This window comes from Nyctibius grandis, chromosome 8, assembly GCF_013368605.1.
Source record: "Nyctibius grandis isolate bNycGra1 chromosome 8, bNycGra1.pri, whole genome shotgun sequence".
Classification (NCBI taxonomy): Eukaryota; Metazoa; Chordata; class Aves; order Nyctibiiformes; family Nyctibiidae; genus Nyctibius; species Nyctibius grandis.
The window spans coordinates 8,351,977-8,369,266 of record NC_090665.1 but is presented as its reverse complement, the minus strand read 5'-3'; the positions used below and the strand labels follow the sequence as shown (position 1 = coordinate 8,369,266).

At 38.3% G+C, this 17,290-nt stretch overlaps 1 protein-coding gene across 3 annotated transcripts in view; it reads left to right on the top strand.

The window, feature by feature from the left end:
• Positions 1 to 547: 547 nt before the first annotated feature.
• Positions 548 to 17,290, top strand: part of PEX5L (peroxisomal biogenesis factor 5 like) — a 38,981-nt gene continuing 22,238 nt past the window's right edge. Inside the window, exons 1-4 of one of the 3 annotated variants that reach the window (XM_068405744.1) lie at positions 548 to 631; positions 2,065 to 2,103; positions 15,222 to 15,333; positions 17,051 to 17,260. In XM_068405744.1, coding sequence (XP_068261845.1) covers positions 563 to 631; positions 2,065 to 2,103; positions 15,222 to 15,333; positions 17,051 to 17,260 — 430 coding nt within the window. In that variant the 5' untranslated portion in view covers positions 548 to 562. The remainder of the gene's footprint in view (positions 632 to 2,064; positions 2,104 to 15,221; positions 15,334 to 17,050; positions 17,261 to 17,290) is intronic. The other 2 variants (XM_068405745.1, XM_068405746.1) reach the window with 2 other exon arrangements.

Genomic DNA, 17,290 nt, shown 5'->3' with positions numbered 1-17,290 from the left:
AGCCCTACAGTTTACACATTCAAATCTCAGGGAGGGTTTGCCTCAGTGAACTACAAGGAACCGGTGCTTTATATGCAAAACCAGCTTGATGCTATTTTTAAGAAAAAAAAAACCAAACAAACAAATGGGTATTTCAGATATAAACTTTTGGGTAACTAAAATTAAATCAAGGGGCTGATCCTCCAGACCTTACCCCTATGGAGAATGTATCCTGCAAAAGGTCTAAATCCTTCCATTCGCACTCGAGTACTTCCAGGCAGCCTTGCCCCAGCAGGGCAGTGCCGTGTTCCTGTTGACTTCAATGGGGCAACTCTAACCAGTCACAACACTATGGCTAGACCCCAACTGTGGTGTTAACTAATGGGTTCAGAGATGATAATTTATTATAATTTTTAAACAGTGTTTGTGCATTCTACTTTCAACCAAGCTTTGCTTCCAGCCGCAAACGCCAATGACCAGATGGTTCTCGGGTGTGTTTTTGGGGGCTCGCTGCTGACTCGCGCCATTGTTGATTTCGCTGTTGTAGGGGAAAGGCTCTAGGGCGGCAGATAAGGCTGTTGCCATGGTGATGAAGGAGATGCCGAGGGAGGAGTCTGCAGAAGAAAAGCCCCTCCTTACTATGACATCACAGGTGGGCGGAGCGCGGGGCTCTGAGGAGGCCGCGGACACTGCGCGGGTGGGAGATGCCAAAGGGCACAGGCAGCCTGAGGGGAACCTCACCCGCGCCATTGCGGCGTTAGCGGTGCTGGGTGAACCCATCTGCTAGAGGATCTCCCCACACCAACGACATCACATTTCCTCGCTGACACGGGGGAAAATAGCGTGGGATGAATAACATAATCACTCGGGGTTTTAGATGTTTTGACATGAAAATTAAACAAAAACGCATTTTTCCCCCAAATAAAGGGATCTGTAGAAAGTACAGCATATGTCAGTTAGCAGAAAGTTATTTAAAACCCATTTAAAACTTCAATTATAATTCATGTCATCAATATTCATGCCACAAATATTCATTTGCAATGTATATATAAAATACTCATATTCATATGAAATAAGAAACCACCACTTCACAGTAGTATCACTTTCAATATCTCAGATCCCATCCCTAAGCTCTCACTAGGATTCTACTCCTGGTCCAGGTCAAAATACGTTATTTTGCACACCTCATTACTTTCATTTCTACAACTTCAGTCAAAGGAAGTACGCAACATCATCACACTAAACCCTGCACCTTGGAGCACCCATCGAACCTTAGGTGGTTTCATTAGTTTCTTGAAGACAGTGACTGAACACTACTGTAACACACAGCACTTCCATCTCACTACAAGACTGGATTTTACTCCCTCCTATTGCTCACATACATGAATTTGTTCCCCAAGCAAGTGCATTTAGTTTACTGTTAATATTTAGCACACACAAGTTGTTCCTACTCAACAGGAGGCTTAATGGAAGTAATCTCAGCACATAGTTGTTCTTTTGTGAGAGAACAACTCAAAATCCACAATCCTATTTTATTCCTTTCATGTTTTAGGATAACAGCTACTGTACTTTTTGAAAGTATTTAAGATGCACACAAGGCCAGCACATACTTCTCTTAGAGTACATAACAGATGCACTGCATTAGTATACACGTTATAGAAATATCATCATTTACTTTGGAAACCAGGCCCGGCAATCCCCTCCTCAGCCCCTGTTGAACACCATATTTTGGTTGTGGTAAACTCTAATGTCTATGAAGTAATTGCACAAAGGAAAAGGATGCTCCCTTTAAGGCATCATTTCTAATTTCCTACTGAGCGATTAACAAACAATTAGAAATCAGCATAAAATGCTGCCCCCTCTACCCACCCCCACAAAAAGCCCATGCAAAAAGTCCATTGGCTTCAACAGGGCCAGGAGTTCAGCCTGGGTTCATTAAATGTTTAATGCACCATTTGTAGTGGTTGTCTGTCAGTCTACTCAGCAATAGTCTATGATAAATTTATGAGTAAAATGCTTGTGTCTGTTAGTCAGTGTAATTCTTCCACTAAACACAAATACCTACTTCCCTGCTATGCACCAAAGGGGTGCAGAAGCCAAAAGGAAGCAGAATCAAGTGAAAAAGTGAGTATTTTCCATAGCCATCTCTGCATCATGTACGTGTGATGTGCAGTTATACGACCATATTGCATACATCATTTGTGTCCTAATTGGCTGTAATGTTGTTTTGAGATGCTTCCTCTCCAGCGTGTCTGTGTAAACCTTTCATTCAGACCATTCATTCATTATAACGCTCTGCTATATTGCAATACACATTTAGCCATCACCATCAAAGTGTTTGTCTCTGCTCTTTACATGATGAAACAGATGGATGTGGTTGCTGCTCGTGCGGTGAAATACCTAAGTTCCAAATTGGCTGCAAACTTTCTGACCCAGATTAAACTGGGTCATGAGAAGACCAGAGTCTTTCCAAAGTTATCACCACCACTGAACCCAGTATGGGCACATGTATAGCTTAGGAAGTTGTTATTTACATTAGCTATCTGTGTTGCTCCATCCCTACAACTAACTAAGCAAGAAACCTGCAAGTAAAATGCAAGGACAAAGCACAGATAGAGTACCGGCTTCTCTAAAAGTAAAAAAAAAAAAAAAAAAACCAACAAAAAAAAAAAACCAAACTAAAAGCAAAACCTCCCATTTCCAAAATCCTTGATGAATGGAGCATTAATCATGCCTGACTGGAAGTAGACTCCACAGGAAGCATAAACGGAATCTCATACACAAAGACAAGACTCTAAATCCTCGTTTTGAAATAGTTAGTGATAATGTAGGGAGGCCCCTGAACTTGTATTTTAAGAGATGCCTCTTTGCTCTCTTCCTCTGGAAAACGTTAAAAACATCCAACACAAAGCAAGTCAGATACACATTCACATTTTACTGTTATGCTCCTAGCAAAGCCCTGCTTGTAAAATATGACACTTATTTGTTGACATAAATACTGTGAATTCAATTTTGATGAAGTTTCCAATTCACAGATTATTTTATATTGTCAGGTGTTATTTCATGCCATCAGATCTAGAGGCAAATCTTCAAATAACATGAACCAAAAAAGTACTGCAGACTCCAGTGGGGTTATGCCAGTATATGGCAACTGGGAATCTTGACCATCATTCCAGCAGTAATGAGTATACTACAATAAGCAGAGGGGTATTCTTGGTAACTGAGCAGGCCTTTCAGTATCTATTTTTTGGGATTCTATCTCAATTATTTTCAATGAAAGTCACTTTATTGGTGTGAGAAAGCATTCAGTTGCCAAATTTAATAATTCAAGCATTAACAGAGTGAGCTTTCAGTAGTAATGGGATTTTGTAGAACGTAACTCCATACTATGTTGCTGTCTCCCTTATCTTTTTAAAGATAATTCAGAAGAGAAAGTAACAAATGAAAAAAAGGTATTTTTAATATGAATAGAACCTAGAAAAAGTGAAAGAAAGTTTGCTGAAGGTTCAAGGATTAACTGGGAGTTAAGCTATGAGCAAATTACTGCTAACTAAAGCAGAGAAATAAATTAGAAAAAAATGTGCATAAAAGTTCAATTTGAATTCCAAAATAAAATTTTTCTTTAACCTCTTCATAGCTTCTTTGCATTTGTTATGAGAAAAAAAGCTCAGTTCAGAATTACTTTCTAATGAGAAATTTAAACCTAAATATCCCCTGGAGTCAAAGTTTAATTGTACAGTCAGCTATGAAATTCCCAATTTACTACAGGTCAGTGAACTTCAAAGGATCTGATTCAATGAAGTACTTCGATCCACACTTAAAAATATGATTAACTGCTTTACTGAGCAATAAAAAGAGTGCCTGCTTAAATGCCTTGCCAACCTGACTTTAAACAAACAAATCTCCCAGTGTCACGAGAGTTATTTGTTCTAGATTCATCACACCTAATTTAGAGTCTTCCTCAGAGTACATAAACTGAAAAGCTAGTGATTCTAGGATCCCTATCAAGATGATCAAAAGAAATAAGACCTGCAGGAGGCGATTCATGTCCAAGATGATCCTGTGACAAATATACTCTGGTATTATATGGAACAGAAATGGGAGCCCATGAAAAATTCGCCAATAGGAAAAAGAGATGCAAAGTCTATATTGAAAGCTATCCCCACTTGTGTTTGCAACAGAAAAATATGGGAGCTGCCTACTTAGAATTTACATGAACTACACAGACGTTGCTCAGAGTGCAATTTTAATATTGACTGCTTATAATTTTAAAAGTTAACCCACAGAACACTTAGGTTTTAGAACCTGAACTGGAAAGAAGACATTTTAAAAGCTGAAATTACATCATAAGAAATGTGCTGAAATTCATGCTATCCCATGAAAAATGCAGGCTACAACACACAAGCTGTCAAAAGAGAGATATGTTTCATGACTACACCCCAATTAACTCCACCAGATGCTTAGGACTTTTTTTATAGTCTCTCTCTGAGCTATTAATTAGTATTCAGAGTAGGAACAATTTTTTTTTTAATCTCTGATAGATCTTTCAAATGCTTCCGTTCAATTTTATAAAGGAAACAGAGTAAAGGTAGCCAATATTCAGCTCCCAATGTTGTTACTAGATTTTTCTGATGTGTGTATCGAGGACTCGCTACTTGAATTTGATTGCATAATCACCATTTTCCATATAAAAGTTAACAGTCCCATTTGAATCAATCACGTTCATTCTAAGCTTCTTAGCATTAGACTCGCATTGACTTACAGCCCGCTCTGTAAATGTTCACTAAACATTGTAACAGAATTGTGGAAAGTTAAAGTGAATGTAATTAACTTCTGTTCTCTTTTATACCAATCTAAACCAGAATTAACTCCATTTTAACTAATCGATACACATTAATGTAAAAAAGACAAAAATCATGCCAGTTTTAGATAATAACAATAATTGAGCTTGGACTACAATAATTCACCATACATTCCAATCTGCCCTCTGAGAAGAGTGGCAATTTCCTTACTGATCTTGGGAGGACTAGACCCGAGATCATATTTTTATATTATTTTTAAAGGATTAGCAGTATTTTCCATACATCTCAAATCTGTCTCGTTTGATTTATTATAAAAGTTTTAAGAAGTGTCCCCAGCTAAACTACTTAAGTCCTACTGATAACTTTTTCATCTGTTATTAAAACAGGGTAAATACAAGAAGAGTAAAAAAGAAAATACAATATTCACAAATGCATGCTTAGCAGTACAAATATTGATTGATTCTTTACCTCTAAGTTAAATACTGCTCAACACCATTATTGCTTTTAGGGCAGTATGCATAATTTCAGCAGAAATATTCTCATGAGTATAATAAAGTTGCCTTGACAATATGCTTAAAAGTCATAAATTGGCTCCTTGCCTGAAGTTATACAGATTTCTCCATCACATAAATTAAATACATTTTCCATGAAATAACAGTTTTCATTTGAAATTACCATGGGAATTTATGGTATAATTTTTTTTCCTAAAATAAAAAATTAACTATACTGTTTCATATATTGAAAAAAGCCTTACCACTCCATAAACACAGCAAGATTTGGACAAACATTTTTTGTAAATAATATATTATGCCAGTTTAACCCTGTTATTGTAATATTAATAATGTATGGATAGGAATTAATTTTCAGAAATTGGTTCTTCATTCATTAATACTGTAAGTAAAAATATACTATCCTGTTAAAGAGTTGCAAGCCATGTACTAGAGCTGTTCTATATTTAATGAACTCGCTGTTTGTACCGTGAAATTGTTTTACTGAATTGCAAGTCCAAGAAAAATCATAAACAGCTGTTAAGTTTCAAGCTTTTCAATCTGCAAAAAACATTTCAAAGCAAACACACACGCCGTGACAGATCCCTAAGGAGAAAGAACGTATCACTTAACAAGAAGTTATGACTTGCTTACTATGACTGCCCACAATAATACATCCAAAACAACAGCCTTATTCTAGATATGCTACAGAACTTTGTTTTAAAAGAAAAATCCACAGAAAGAACAAGAATAATCTGTGTGATTCCAAAGAAATTACAGCATGTATGCAAAGATACAGCAAGAGTGCAGTAAAAGATGAATTTTGTTGCATGGGAAATTAAAAAAGGGCATTTTCAACACAGTTGAAGATCAGAAGGAATGGCATAAGCTTTACAAAAATTAAATTCTGTGATAAGCCATAATATATTTGATATTGTTAATCTCACCTTTGTCTTTACAGTCTTCATGCTGCTATAGCATGAAGATTTGGTCTTAAGAAAAGCAGCAGTTATGCATCTTTCATCTAAACTGACATTTGATTATGTACCATACTCAGAATAGTGCATGACACTGTATACAATCCACTGCTGCTGAAACTCTTGTACTTATCTGTGGATCACTGGTGGTTCACAAAGAATTGGTACGTGCAGCTCAGTTCCATAAACTGGCAGCCGCCTTTACTTTTGCCTAATGAAAAGCATTAAATAATTTTCTAGTATTTTGTAAGTAATCATCATAGTTGCCCTCAGAGATGCTGCAAGAGTATAAGTGTAATCACTGCAGCGTGAGCAAACCAAGAGTCCTCTAGTTTCTGTCCTCTGCACTTTATGGAAAACATTAGAGAACTGTGGTTCTCGAAGTCAGACTTCCTCTTCAGCTGGAGTTGCCACACAAAAAGCACTTTCAATGAATGACACAGAAACCAGAATCCAGCATCATGAATTACTATTTCTTCCCTGTAGATACTGTCATGACACTTGTAGTGCCCCCCCACCAGTATAGGTTTCTTCAGAGCTTTCTCAACAGATAACATTGGATTCTGTAGCCTTCCTGTTCTACAAAACTTTCCCAACCTGCATTTACTCAGCTTACATCTCAAATTTGTTAATCCCTCAATTAACTAGCAGGCCATTTTAGGAGTACAGACAGGTACTTCTATCAACTAACATTACAGAAACAATTTCTTTAAAGGAACATTTTGTAATTTCTTAGTGTCTATATTACTTTAAGGATCTCTAAGCATCTATGATGAGTTAATTTTGTCTTTGATCACCATTGTGGATTAGTTCACAAGTTCAGATAGCGATATGGGGAATGGGAGAGGCTAAAACACAAATCGCAGGGTAACACCACAGAGACAATGCAGAGCCAAGTGAGGGAAAATAAATAAATAAAATCATTTAACACCCAGGAAAGGGAGGCACTGTGTTTTAGTAAACAGCTTCCTTTACTTAAAAAGTGCATAGAACATGCACATATTAACGCAACAGACACGTTTGCAATAAATCACATTTTTATATAAGTAGTAAAGGCCGAATTGTCAGTCACAGTCAAAACGTGACAGGAGCAACTTTCATCCCCTTCCTCCATGGCTCAGATCCAGCAAGACTGTTAAGACCATGCTTAACCTTGAGTTTTGCAGGACATGCTTAAGTGCTTTGCTGGAGCGAGGCCAAAACGCAGGAGCCAGATACAACTGCAATTCCCATGTTTAGTTTCCTTTAGCCAGACAAGAGGAACAGAGGGAAGGAGATGGTGACCTGTGAGATATTTAGTGCTACCTTGCAACAATACCCCATAAATTGTATAGGTCAGTCCTTACAAACACAGACAGGATGCTACTGTGACACAGCGATCACAGCAAGTATTACCACCAAGCAATGCAACTGCTGTTTATGAAGATACAACTAAGCATGTTATGTTTACCGATTTAGACACCAAGCCTAGTTTTTAAACAACACAGCTGGCACATGAATTTAAATATCCAATAGGCCGTGTATAGTAATCCTCCCACAGCTTCCCTGACTTCACACAAGCCCTCTGTCAGTTGTTTGCATTAAGTCCCAGGGAGTCCCTTGGCTTGTGTGATTTCAGGTAAGATATTTGCACCTCTGATTCACAGGCCACTCCACACACTTCCTGCTACTGAGCAACAGAGTACCCGTTATCACCTCCTGGGCAAGGCTAGTCTTCAGAGAGGCAGCAACACCAGAACTGCTCTTTGCAGGAGAGTGAAAGGAATTCGTCTCCATTTTAGAGCTTCCCACAATTCACATTAGGTGGAAGTCAGTTATACCATGTGTCCTGTGAATTGATTCTCTGTTCTCACAAAAACTAAATATTTCGCTGGCATGTCAGTTTTGTTGGGACATAAATTCACACTAGAGTGACAGAGGAAAATATTAGTATGACCCTGGCACAAGGATGATGCGAAAAGTCAAGTAGCGACCACACTTACTATATAATAGTAAATAAAGTGTGCGTGGTGGTAATTTTGATTGTGAAATATTTATAAACATGCTAGAAAAGCAAGTGAAGAAAAACATAACTTTGAATTTGAACTTTTAGCACAAGACTAGTGATTTGGTCAGGAGTTCCCTTTCCAAACCTCCCTCAGTGAGCAGAAAAGGAGGTCTTCCAGTTCTTATCCTGCCAAGATAATGATACACAGACACAACTGTCAGGCAAGTACTTCCGGTTATGCTCTAGAGAACAATAGCCTCAATTTCTAGTTGTGGTTCCCATTTATCAGTTTTTAGAAATAGCTAGTTAGTGGAAATGAAGTCACTTGTTTCGTCTTACCCTAGTGAACGCCACCAAAGATCACAATGTGCCAGACAGGTGCAGAGAATCTATCAGAAACCATTGCTATGTACCCTACAAATAATTAGCGATTGAAGTTAGTTGACGCCTTAGTAGATGCCTCTGGTTAAGTTAAAAGAACAGTATAACACTTACAAACTCCTCAAATTAATCCAACTCATTCACCTATTTGTCCAGCCTCATCCTAGCAGCAGACAAGTTTCTCAGAGTAAAGTTCAAAAATACAATTTCCCCAATAGAAAGCCTGAGTTAAAAGGCTCCTGCTTTCTCTCATGCTCATTGCCACACCCTGAGCTTTCTAGGTCAGATCATTTCACTGGTGCAGTTAGCAGCCCAATCACACTCTCGCCAGCACACTGAGTGGGCAGTACAGCAAAAGGGTTACCCCAGGAGCGTCTTTGCTGCTGAACTGTACAGGGGATTACCCATCAGTAGTTTGGGGCTTCCTAAATTAGTGCCTTGAGTAATTCAATCAGCCTCAGGTAACAAAATGGTTAGAATCCAATCCAACTAACTTGAGTAGCTAATTACATGTAAATTTTAGGTGCCTCTTGAACCAGTCCTTCTAAAATAAGTTCCATATATAGCCAGTGGGAAAGCTAGGTGCCTTTGAGAGCCTCCTGAGGGACAGCCTAAATTAGGCAGGCAGCATCTCCCTCTGGAGTTGCTTTTCTAGGCATTTATCTCTCTTTATTGCACATGGAGGGAATGTGGGCACTTAATTTAAGAGAACTAGTTCACTATGTGCTCAAAACATAGGTGCTTAATTAGCTGCCTATGCCTGACTGAAACCCCCCAATTTAGATTCAAAATAATTTATCTTAAATCAAGCATTATGTTATATCCTACTAACATTAAAAAAAAAGAAAACAACATGCATTATGCACTGTAAACAGATCAAGATCAGGAATGCAGTAGGAGAGCGTATAAAATAAGATGTCAGGACCATACCTTACTGATGGCCTCAGTGCGCTCCAGCACTACCACAGCGTAAGCTCAGCACTCTAAGAAGAAAAAGCAGATAAAGTACTTGTAGCTATGAGCAGGGCAGGTTGTGCAGCTGAACATTATCAACTGTAAATGTGACACTAATTAAGAAGTTGGTCCTCAGCTGTTCCCCTGAGGTGTTCTACAACTCCCTCTGCCTTAAGGCCAAACCAAGCTGCTCTGTGGAAACTTTTCACAACAGAGCCCTGTTGGCTGCCCACATCCCCTTCCTCCCCCTTTTTTATTTTTTCTTTTTTAAATTTTAAATCAGGCTACTCCCTAGGTATTTCATAACTCTCTTACTACAACATAAGACATAGACTGGGAGCAAAGCAAAACCAAAGCCATCATAGTTGCTGTACACACACATAATCTCACATTGTCTCTGGCACAGTAAAACACACCACCACAGACACCAGCATCACAAGGGGCACCTGCATTAAAACTATGAGCCAAAGGCCCCAAAGATAAGCAGAAAACAAGTTTTTCCAGGACAGCAGAGCTGCCACTATGGCAGCGGCTGGGCCCTCCCTGTGCCCCATGCAGGCTCCCTCAGGCACTGCCCAGCCTAAGGAGATGCCCTGGGGCTGAGGCGCCAGGAGGGTGTTTTCCCAGGCAGGGCACTCCTGTGACGGCAAGGGACAGACAAGGCCTGGGAGGACTTTGGGGTGACTGCAGGGCAAAGGAGGAGGCACTGGTGCGTGACTGAAGGAAGCTGAGACCACGCTAGATAGTGGCTAGAGAGAAGAAATCCCTCTCATGGCCACCGCTCCCTTTCAGGGGGCCAGCGCCACACCTCTTCCACAGCAATGTCTCCCCTCCCACCCCAGCACACCCATGCCCAGGCCTACCTCGGGCTTAATATTTTTGACCCCAAACTAGCACCATTCTTAGGGCTCCCACCTACCTTTCAGGCCTGAGGATCACCCAGAGAGGAAACCGACATAAGCCACCACCTCCTTATCTCAGAGCAGCTCTGGGGGAGAACCCAGCTCTTATGGAGAGCACCAGCCAAAGCAGAGCCCTACAAAAAAGAAAATGCAGCTGCAGGTAATGAACTACATCAGCTGAATAAATGCAGACAGCTGGTGACAGGGCACAGAAAATGGAGACCAGGTGATTCCCCTCAGTGCCCTGGGCCGCAGGACTGCCCAGCCTGTGCTGAGGGGAAATATGGCAGAGGTGGCCTCCAGCACGGCAGCTGCTGCCTCCTGACCCAGCCTCTGTGCCTTGTCTTGGATCTCTGCTAAATAATCCTCACTCAAAGTATATTTAAGCTAATATTGGCCATCAGATAATGCTTTTCACTCTCCCAGTATCTCTTCCAAAACACCAAAAAAAACCCAGAGTTACGCTTTTTTAGAACAAAACAGTCCAATAGCAGTACTAGAGTGAGAAAAATCACCTTTTTCTGTGATGCTGTCCAACAGCAGAAGTCAGTCATAGAAAACTCATTTGAATTTAAAGTATTTTATACTATGGATGAGTCTCTTCAGATGCAGCAGTAGTAGGGAACATCACCCTTCACAGATATTAGATATCCTTCAGTTAAAGGAGTGTGTGGGGTTTTCCTTTAATTAAAATGGATTTTATAAAGAAAAATTAAGTTCTTAGAGACATTATGAGAATTTATGTCACTCACTGACAAAATTAGTGCTTGGAAATCAACAGTTTCACAGACTGAGTCTCTGTCGCTTGGCGTGTGTACAAATATTTCAGGCATAAATACTGTGCAGTGGTGCAGTGCCAGCCGCCTGGCTCCTGCTCCCAGCGCCGCTTCCTCCAGTGCCGAGTGATGTTGGGCAGCTTGCTTAATTTCGCTTTGCTTCTCTCGTCTGCAATGTAGAGATAATACTTCTCAGTTCTGCGGTGGTGCCAGGCTTGATTCATGAATGTTTTAAAGCATTCTGTGATATTCACCCTGAAAGGTGCTTGAGAACCATAAATTATTACTTTAATATAGATAATAGTTTTCATCTCATGAATGTTTTATAGCACTACTCCAAATTCATGCCTGATATAACTCTAATAACTTGAGCAGAGTTAAACTAGGGATATATTTGGTACAATATATGAGGCAGCAAAATGAAATTCAAAGTGTGAGACTGAGGGCTTACCAAGTGGCATTGCATACACAATAATGTTAGAAACCTACCCCACTGCCTCCTTAACAACAGCAAATATATCAGCTCATGGCACTCTTTAACCTGTTAAGGTCTGATTCATCATGAACTGTCTGCTTCATGTCAAAAACATATTTTTTCTAATATGTTCTATTGCTATATATATGTAGTTTGTTTTTATTGAGAATTAGTAGACTTGATCATGTATTTGCGATCTGTTTTGACTCAGATATTTCAGTTGAAAGCAGATGGTTTTTCACAGGAACAATCCTTTTAATAAGACACTCCTATAGCTTCCAGTCCTTAGTCAAGAGAGCACAGGGGACAGGACTGGGAGGGATCCTCTGGGCCACAGTCCACTTCTCAAAAGCAATCACATCATAAACAGACATGTAGAAAGCTTGTCAAAAGCCATTTTAAATAGTTAGGCTTTTTGTGCCCCTACCCTAAAAAATACTGTCCATACACTTCACTGCTGCGATAGCAAGATTCTTTTAATTCCCAGACCAAATCTATTCATGGCCAGTTTAGATCTCTTTGTTGTCATGCCAGCCTTTCTCTATAGCTTTCCTCCTCCAATGTCACGTCTACGTGAAGAATAATTATATTCCTACTCAATCTTCATTTTGTTAGCCTAAGCAAGTCAAACTCTTTTAGTGTCCCTGTAAAATGTGTTCTTTATTCCTCTGATCATCTGGGTGACCCATCTCTGATAAATTTAGTGTATATGTTCACAAAGTAAGAGAGTCAGAGAAGAGGAACCTATTTGTTTTCTAATTAAACAGAAGTGCTGCAAATGCAGCAGAAAAAAGACACAACTTCTTAGTAAAAATAAAATCTTGGTGTTTGCTGGCAAAATTGTTTATGAAGAAGTGGATGTTACCATCAATCTTTCAGTTTGATGGTACAATTTTATCAAGGGACTTTGAACAATACACTGCTGGTATCAAAGTAACGAAGGCCAGTTGCTGAGCAGGTCTCCCTTATATAAACAATATAACAAAGAAGTTACATGGGATGTGATAACCAGCTTTAAAAAGAAAAAATATTTGCCAGACATCTGGTAATTCATACTTCATTTGAACCTTGGAGAAATTCAGACCTGTGTTGATTTTAGTCTCCTTGCCCTTCGTGACTCTGATTCTCAGCATTATTGCTGGTCTTCCCACAGTTTATTCTCTTACCCCCGCAACAGGTTGGGCAATAAATTCAGATTTTGTATTCTTCATTGTCTCCAGGGAGTGATCTTGGCTGTCTTGGTTCTCATAATCCTTCTTCATTTCCTCCTCCCCCATTCTTTCCTACTAAAGAAAATTTCCATAAAATGTAATGGGAAACTTGATAAGCATCCAAATCTTATGTGATAATGTACCCTATTGATACACTGTTATAGATACAGAAACAGAATATTTCCTATGAAGTTTTTACATTTACAGTGATTCCTATAGAACCTCTTATTTCTTCCCTCCTGTCTGCCTCCAAATGGTGTAGGACTTTTCTTTATGCTGTTAGTATATCACAGATAATTGAAAATCCAGCTGATCCAGAGGCTTTGACAATCTTTCTGCTGGATGCTATGTTTACCTGAATATGCAACTTGATGCAAAAGTGCAGCAGCTGTTACTGATGCTAGTTCCTAGAATGGGATGTGTAAATGCAAAAAGAAAAATTTATTCAAGCAATTTTTGCTGATATCTGGAGATGATGATCATAAAGAAACTTTAAAAATATTAAAAGTAATTTGGACAAGAATTAACTAGGCATCCACCTTCATTTTTTCACCAATAGATATGAGTAAGGACTGTCACCTAATCATAAACAGAAAATAAGTTCCTCTTAAGTCTTAAATATCAGTATTGGTAAAATTATACACCTGGAGATAATGTGGGTAGTGTAGAGCCACTTTAATGGAAATCAAAGGTGTGCAGCTGGTATAAATGTAATTTCCAATCAGGCATTGCCATTTACCAAATTAAGCAACAACTTCTGTGCATTGAATGAGACAGCAACCTGGGCAATCAATTCAGTGAGTTAAAAACCCACATGATCAAGTCCCCTGTAAGGTGCATCTGCAGTCTGAGTTTAGCATATGCAGAATTAGTTTGGGACAGTATCATTGTCAGATTTCTAAATTAAGTGCCCACATTTGCACATTCTGCTACACGGAGTTGGGCAGGCACTCACTCATCTGTCTTCCATGTTAATCATGTAAATTGGTATTTAAATGCAAAACTGTAAGGTCCTGGGGAAATGAATAAATGCACATATTATACAGTCAAACAGCATTAGGTACCAGCTTAAATGTTTGGCCCATCAAAATAATAGACTTTTTATTTCAATAGCTCCAGTATTTTCTTGCAACTTTGTAATACAAAAATCAAGTACTGAACAACAGTGAACCTAAGCTGTTTTGCTGTAATAACTTTAGAGGCAACCCTGCTACTGGAGCCGCTAAATACCAGTAATTAACAAATGTCAAATGAGGATGAGTAAATACCTTTTTTTGCCAGTTTTAGTCCATGTTAGCATCCTAAATTTAAAAGTTCAAATATATCTGAGAGAAAATTTTGAAAATTCAACGATGGAAAAAGAGTGAGAACGGAACAGAGAGGAGAGCAGAGAGGATAAAAGTAAAGCTGAAATAGCTCCAGATGAAAGCAACAGACAGAGGGAAAACAGGTTTTCACATTATTAAAGATAAAGTAAGTGCAGGCCCACACCATCAGACATCCATCCAGCTCAGCTTAGGTCTTGATCCTCCAATTAGAGATAGATTGCAGAGAGACTTTTATTTATGAGACTGTTTTACTGTTTCATCTTTTTAATCCCTGATACATGAAATAGCCTGTAATATAGAGATTTTTTTTAGGTAGCAGAAAACCAATGCATTCATGCAATTACAAAAAAAAGGGAAAACTTCTCATGAATAAAAACTGTATTATGAGTCTTCACACAGTCAAAACTCATGCAGGAAGTTCATACATTCACCAGGCTCCATCCACTGCCATTCATGTGTCTTTGTATTGGAGAGAAGTGTTGTCTGTCTCAGCAGGTTGTTGGTTAATGGGCTAATGCACATTTGCTAGATGAAACAGTATTGTGCAAGTTCTGTGGGGAGGCATGTTACTGGTGAAAAAAATGACCACTTCCAAATACTAAAGAAGCCCTGCTTAGTCTCCTGGTGATAGAGAAGGCCAACTTCACCCATTGATTTGAAGGGAGATACATCAGGCCTTGTATTCTTTAGCCCTATAAGCAATAGTATGCAATAATTGCTACAGAAAAATCGCCTTGCTGCTTTCTTTTTGTGCAATTTGTAAAACTGGAATATAATTTTGGCCCAAAAGAGTGACTAAAGTTTTTTTATTTTAAGCCCAGAGCTATTTGTACATCTTCTAATTGCAATGTCTTACTCTCACAATCAAAAATAAAGTGCATGATATTGTGAGAATATGCTTTGTTTCTTTAAATTCTGCATCACAACAACACTCTGTGACCCTGGGGTTTTTTGTTGCTAGCTGGTGAATGAGCAACAAGAAAGCAGGCCCCTTCTGAGCCCCTCCATTGATGACTTTCTCTGTGAAGCTAAACCAGAAGCTGTTGCAAGGCCTGTAACATCAAATACTGCAGGTAAACAAAATTCTTTACTATGCCTCACTAGAGAGAAATTATTTTAGTTTTATCTTAATTATGGTACATTTTTGTCAAGTGATTTCTTGATTTGTTACTATTTGCACAAACTTACAAGCTGGTATTAAATTATAATTACCTGATCTATTAGAAGAAAAAACTTTATTCATTACATTTGAGGTCAAATCTGATGTGATCCGAATCACATGTATTTACTCTAGAAATATTTGCTTTAATAAAAACTTGGATGGGATGTCAGAGAAAAGGGAAGAGGTATCAAAACAGTTTATCCAGGCTGAGTTTGGACACTTTATTAGTGAAAGTATCTAACACATTTCTTAGCTCCTTTGTGTTGCAGTGAGATAATAGAGCAGATAATAAAAAGTAAGAGTGAATCTTTGAAAGCCTTTTGAATTATATTGAATTACATCTGAAGTATATTGTTCTTTGGAAGTGTTTATAGAAATTGGCTTCCTCCTATTCGGTATTTGTGCAAAGGTAATCAAAACGGTTGAGCAGATTAACTAAGATACAATAAAATCAGCATAGCGCTGTTATGGTCTATTGCTGTCTCATAAAATGACTTGGCTTGTTAGAAGCCATTTAATTAAAATCTATATACATGCAAATTATTAACATGAATAATTGACAGCTGTGTGATTATCTTCACATCTAATTAATGTGTGTCTAAAGCTCTATGCAAGTTCTAACAACAAAAACTGGAACACTGAATCAAATAACAATTGTAAATAATATTTTTTCCTTTTATATATAGCTAAAGTTATTACAGGGATGAATAGAAATATTTCAGGTTGTTTAAGAGTGGTTGTTGTAAAAAAGTAAGTAAGTATCTGTAGATCCTATATCTGCCTTGAATATCTATCAGGTTTGGGGGGGTTAATTAGATTTATTTAATAACAAAATAAAAATTTCTTATTCTATGCAGATTGATGAAATTCAGTGATTTACCACAAACACAGATAAAGCACTCCAAGAGATAATACAAATTGATCTGTCAAAAACACCTGCCATATAAATGATGATAAAGAGGGAGTTTTTCTATCTTTTATGTGCTAAAGAATTTTAAATGTTACTCTTTAAGCAACCTTTAAATTAAGAACTTAGACTGAAATATGCCTTTTATAACGATATTGTCCTTAATAGAAATAGCAGTAGAATTTACAACTATATTCAATATTTATCCCCCAAAAGACAAACAGCAACAACAGTAGAAACCATCACTAAACATACCATTATTCCTTTATGACCCAAGAAGTCCACCCAAGAAGCTGCCTACTCTTCAGCTTTTTCCTCAATGGCATGTGGCACAACAGCAGTGCCCTAAGCAGCTGTTACCAGTACTTGATAAATCATAAGATTAAACCAAATCTTGTCTAAAAGCTCAATTGTATAGGGAACCCTAACAACATAAGAAAATCTGTGGAGTAAGGCCACAGCCTTAAGGCCTAAGATGTCTTTAAGATTTTCAGAGGAAAAGCCTTTTATGCAAATCAAGGTTTTAAAAACTGCATCCAGTTAAGCACCTGAAATCCCTGGTCATATTTAAATATGCTGGTCATCATCTTTAGCCAGGAAATATACACCTACTCTAGACAAACGCAAATACATCAGTAATCTTTTTTCCAATTAAAACAATTTTTAAAAAGTGAGCTATCTGAATTAAACCAACATTGAATTCTAACATTTTGTCTCTAAGTATTATCACCAGGTCTGGATCTCTTGGATCTTAGTGAACCTGTCTTACAAACCCAAAACAAAGCAAAGAAATCAGAGAATCCATCAAGAAGCGAAGGCTTAAAAGCTTCATCCCACAGAAAGAAGACAGACAATTCTGACCTTATCAGTGTGGATACTGAGCAGAAAGTCCAGGCTGTCAAAGTTTCAGACAAGTCTTCACTAGATTTAGGTAAGAGTGTAGCTATTTTATCAGTGCCGC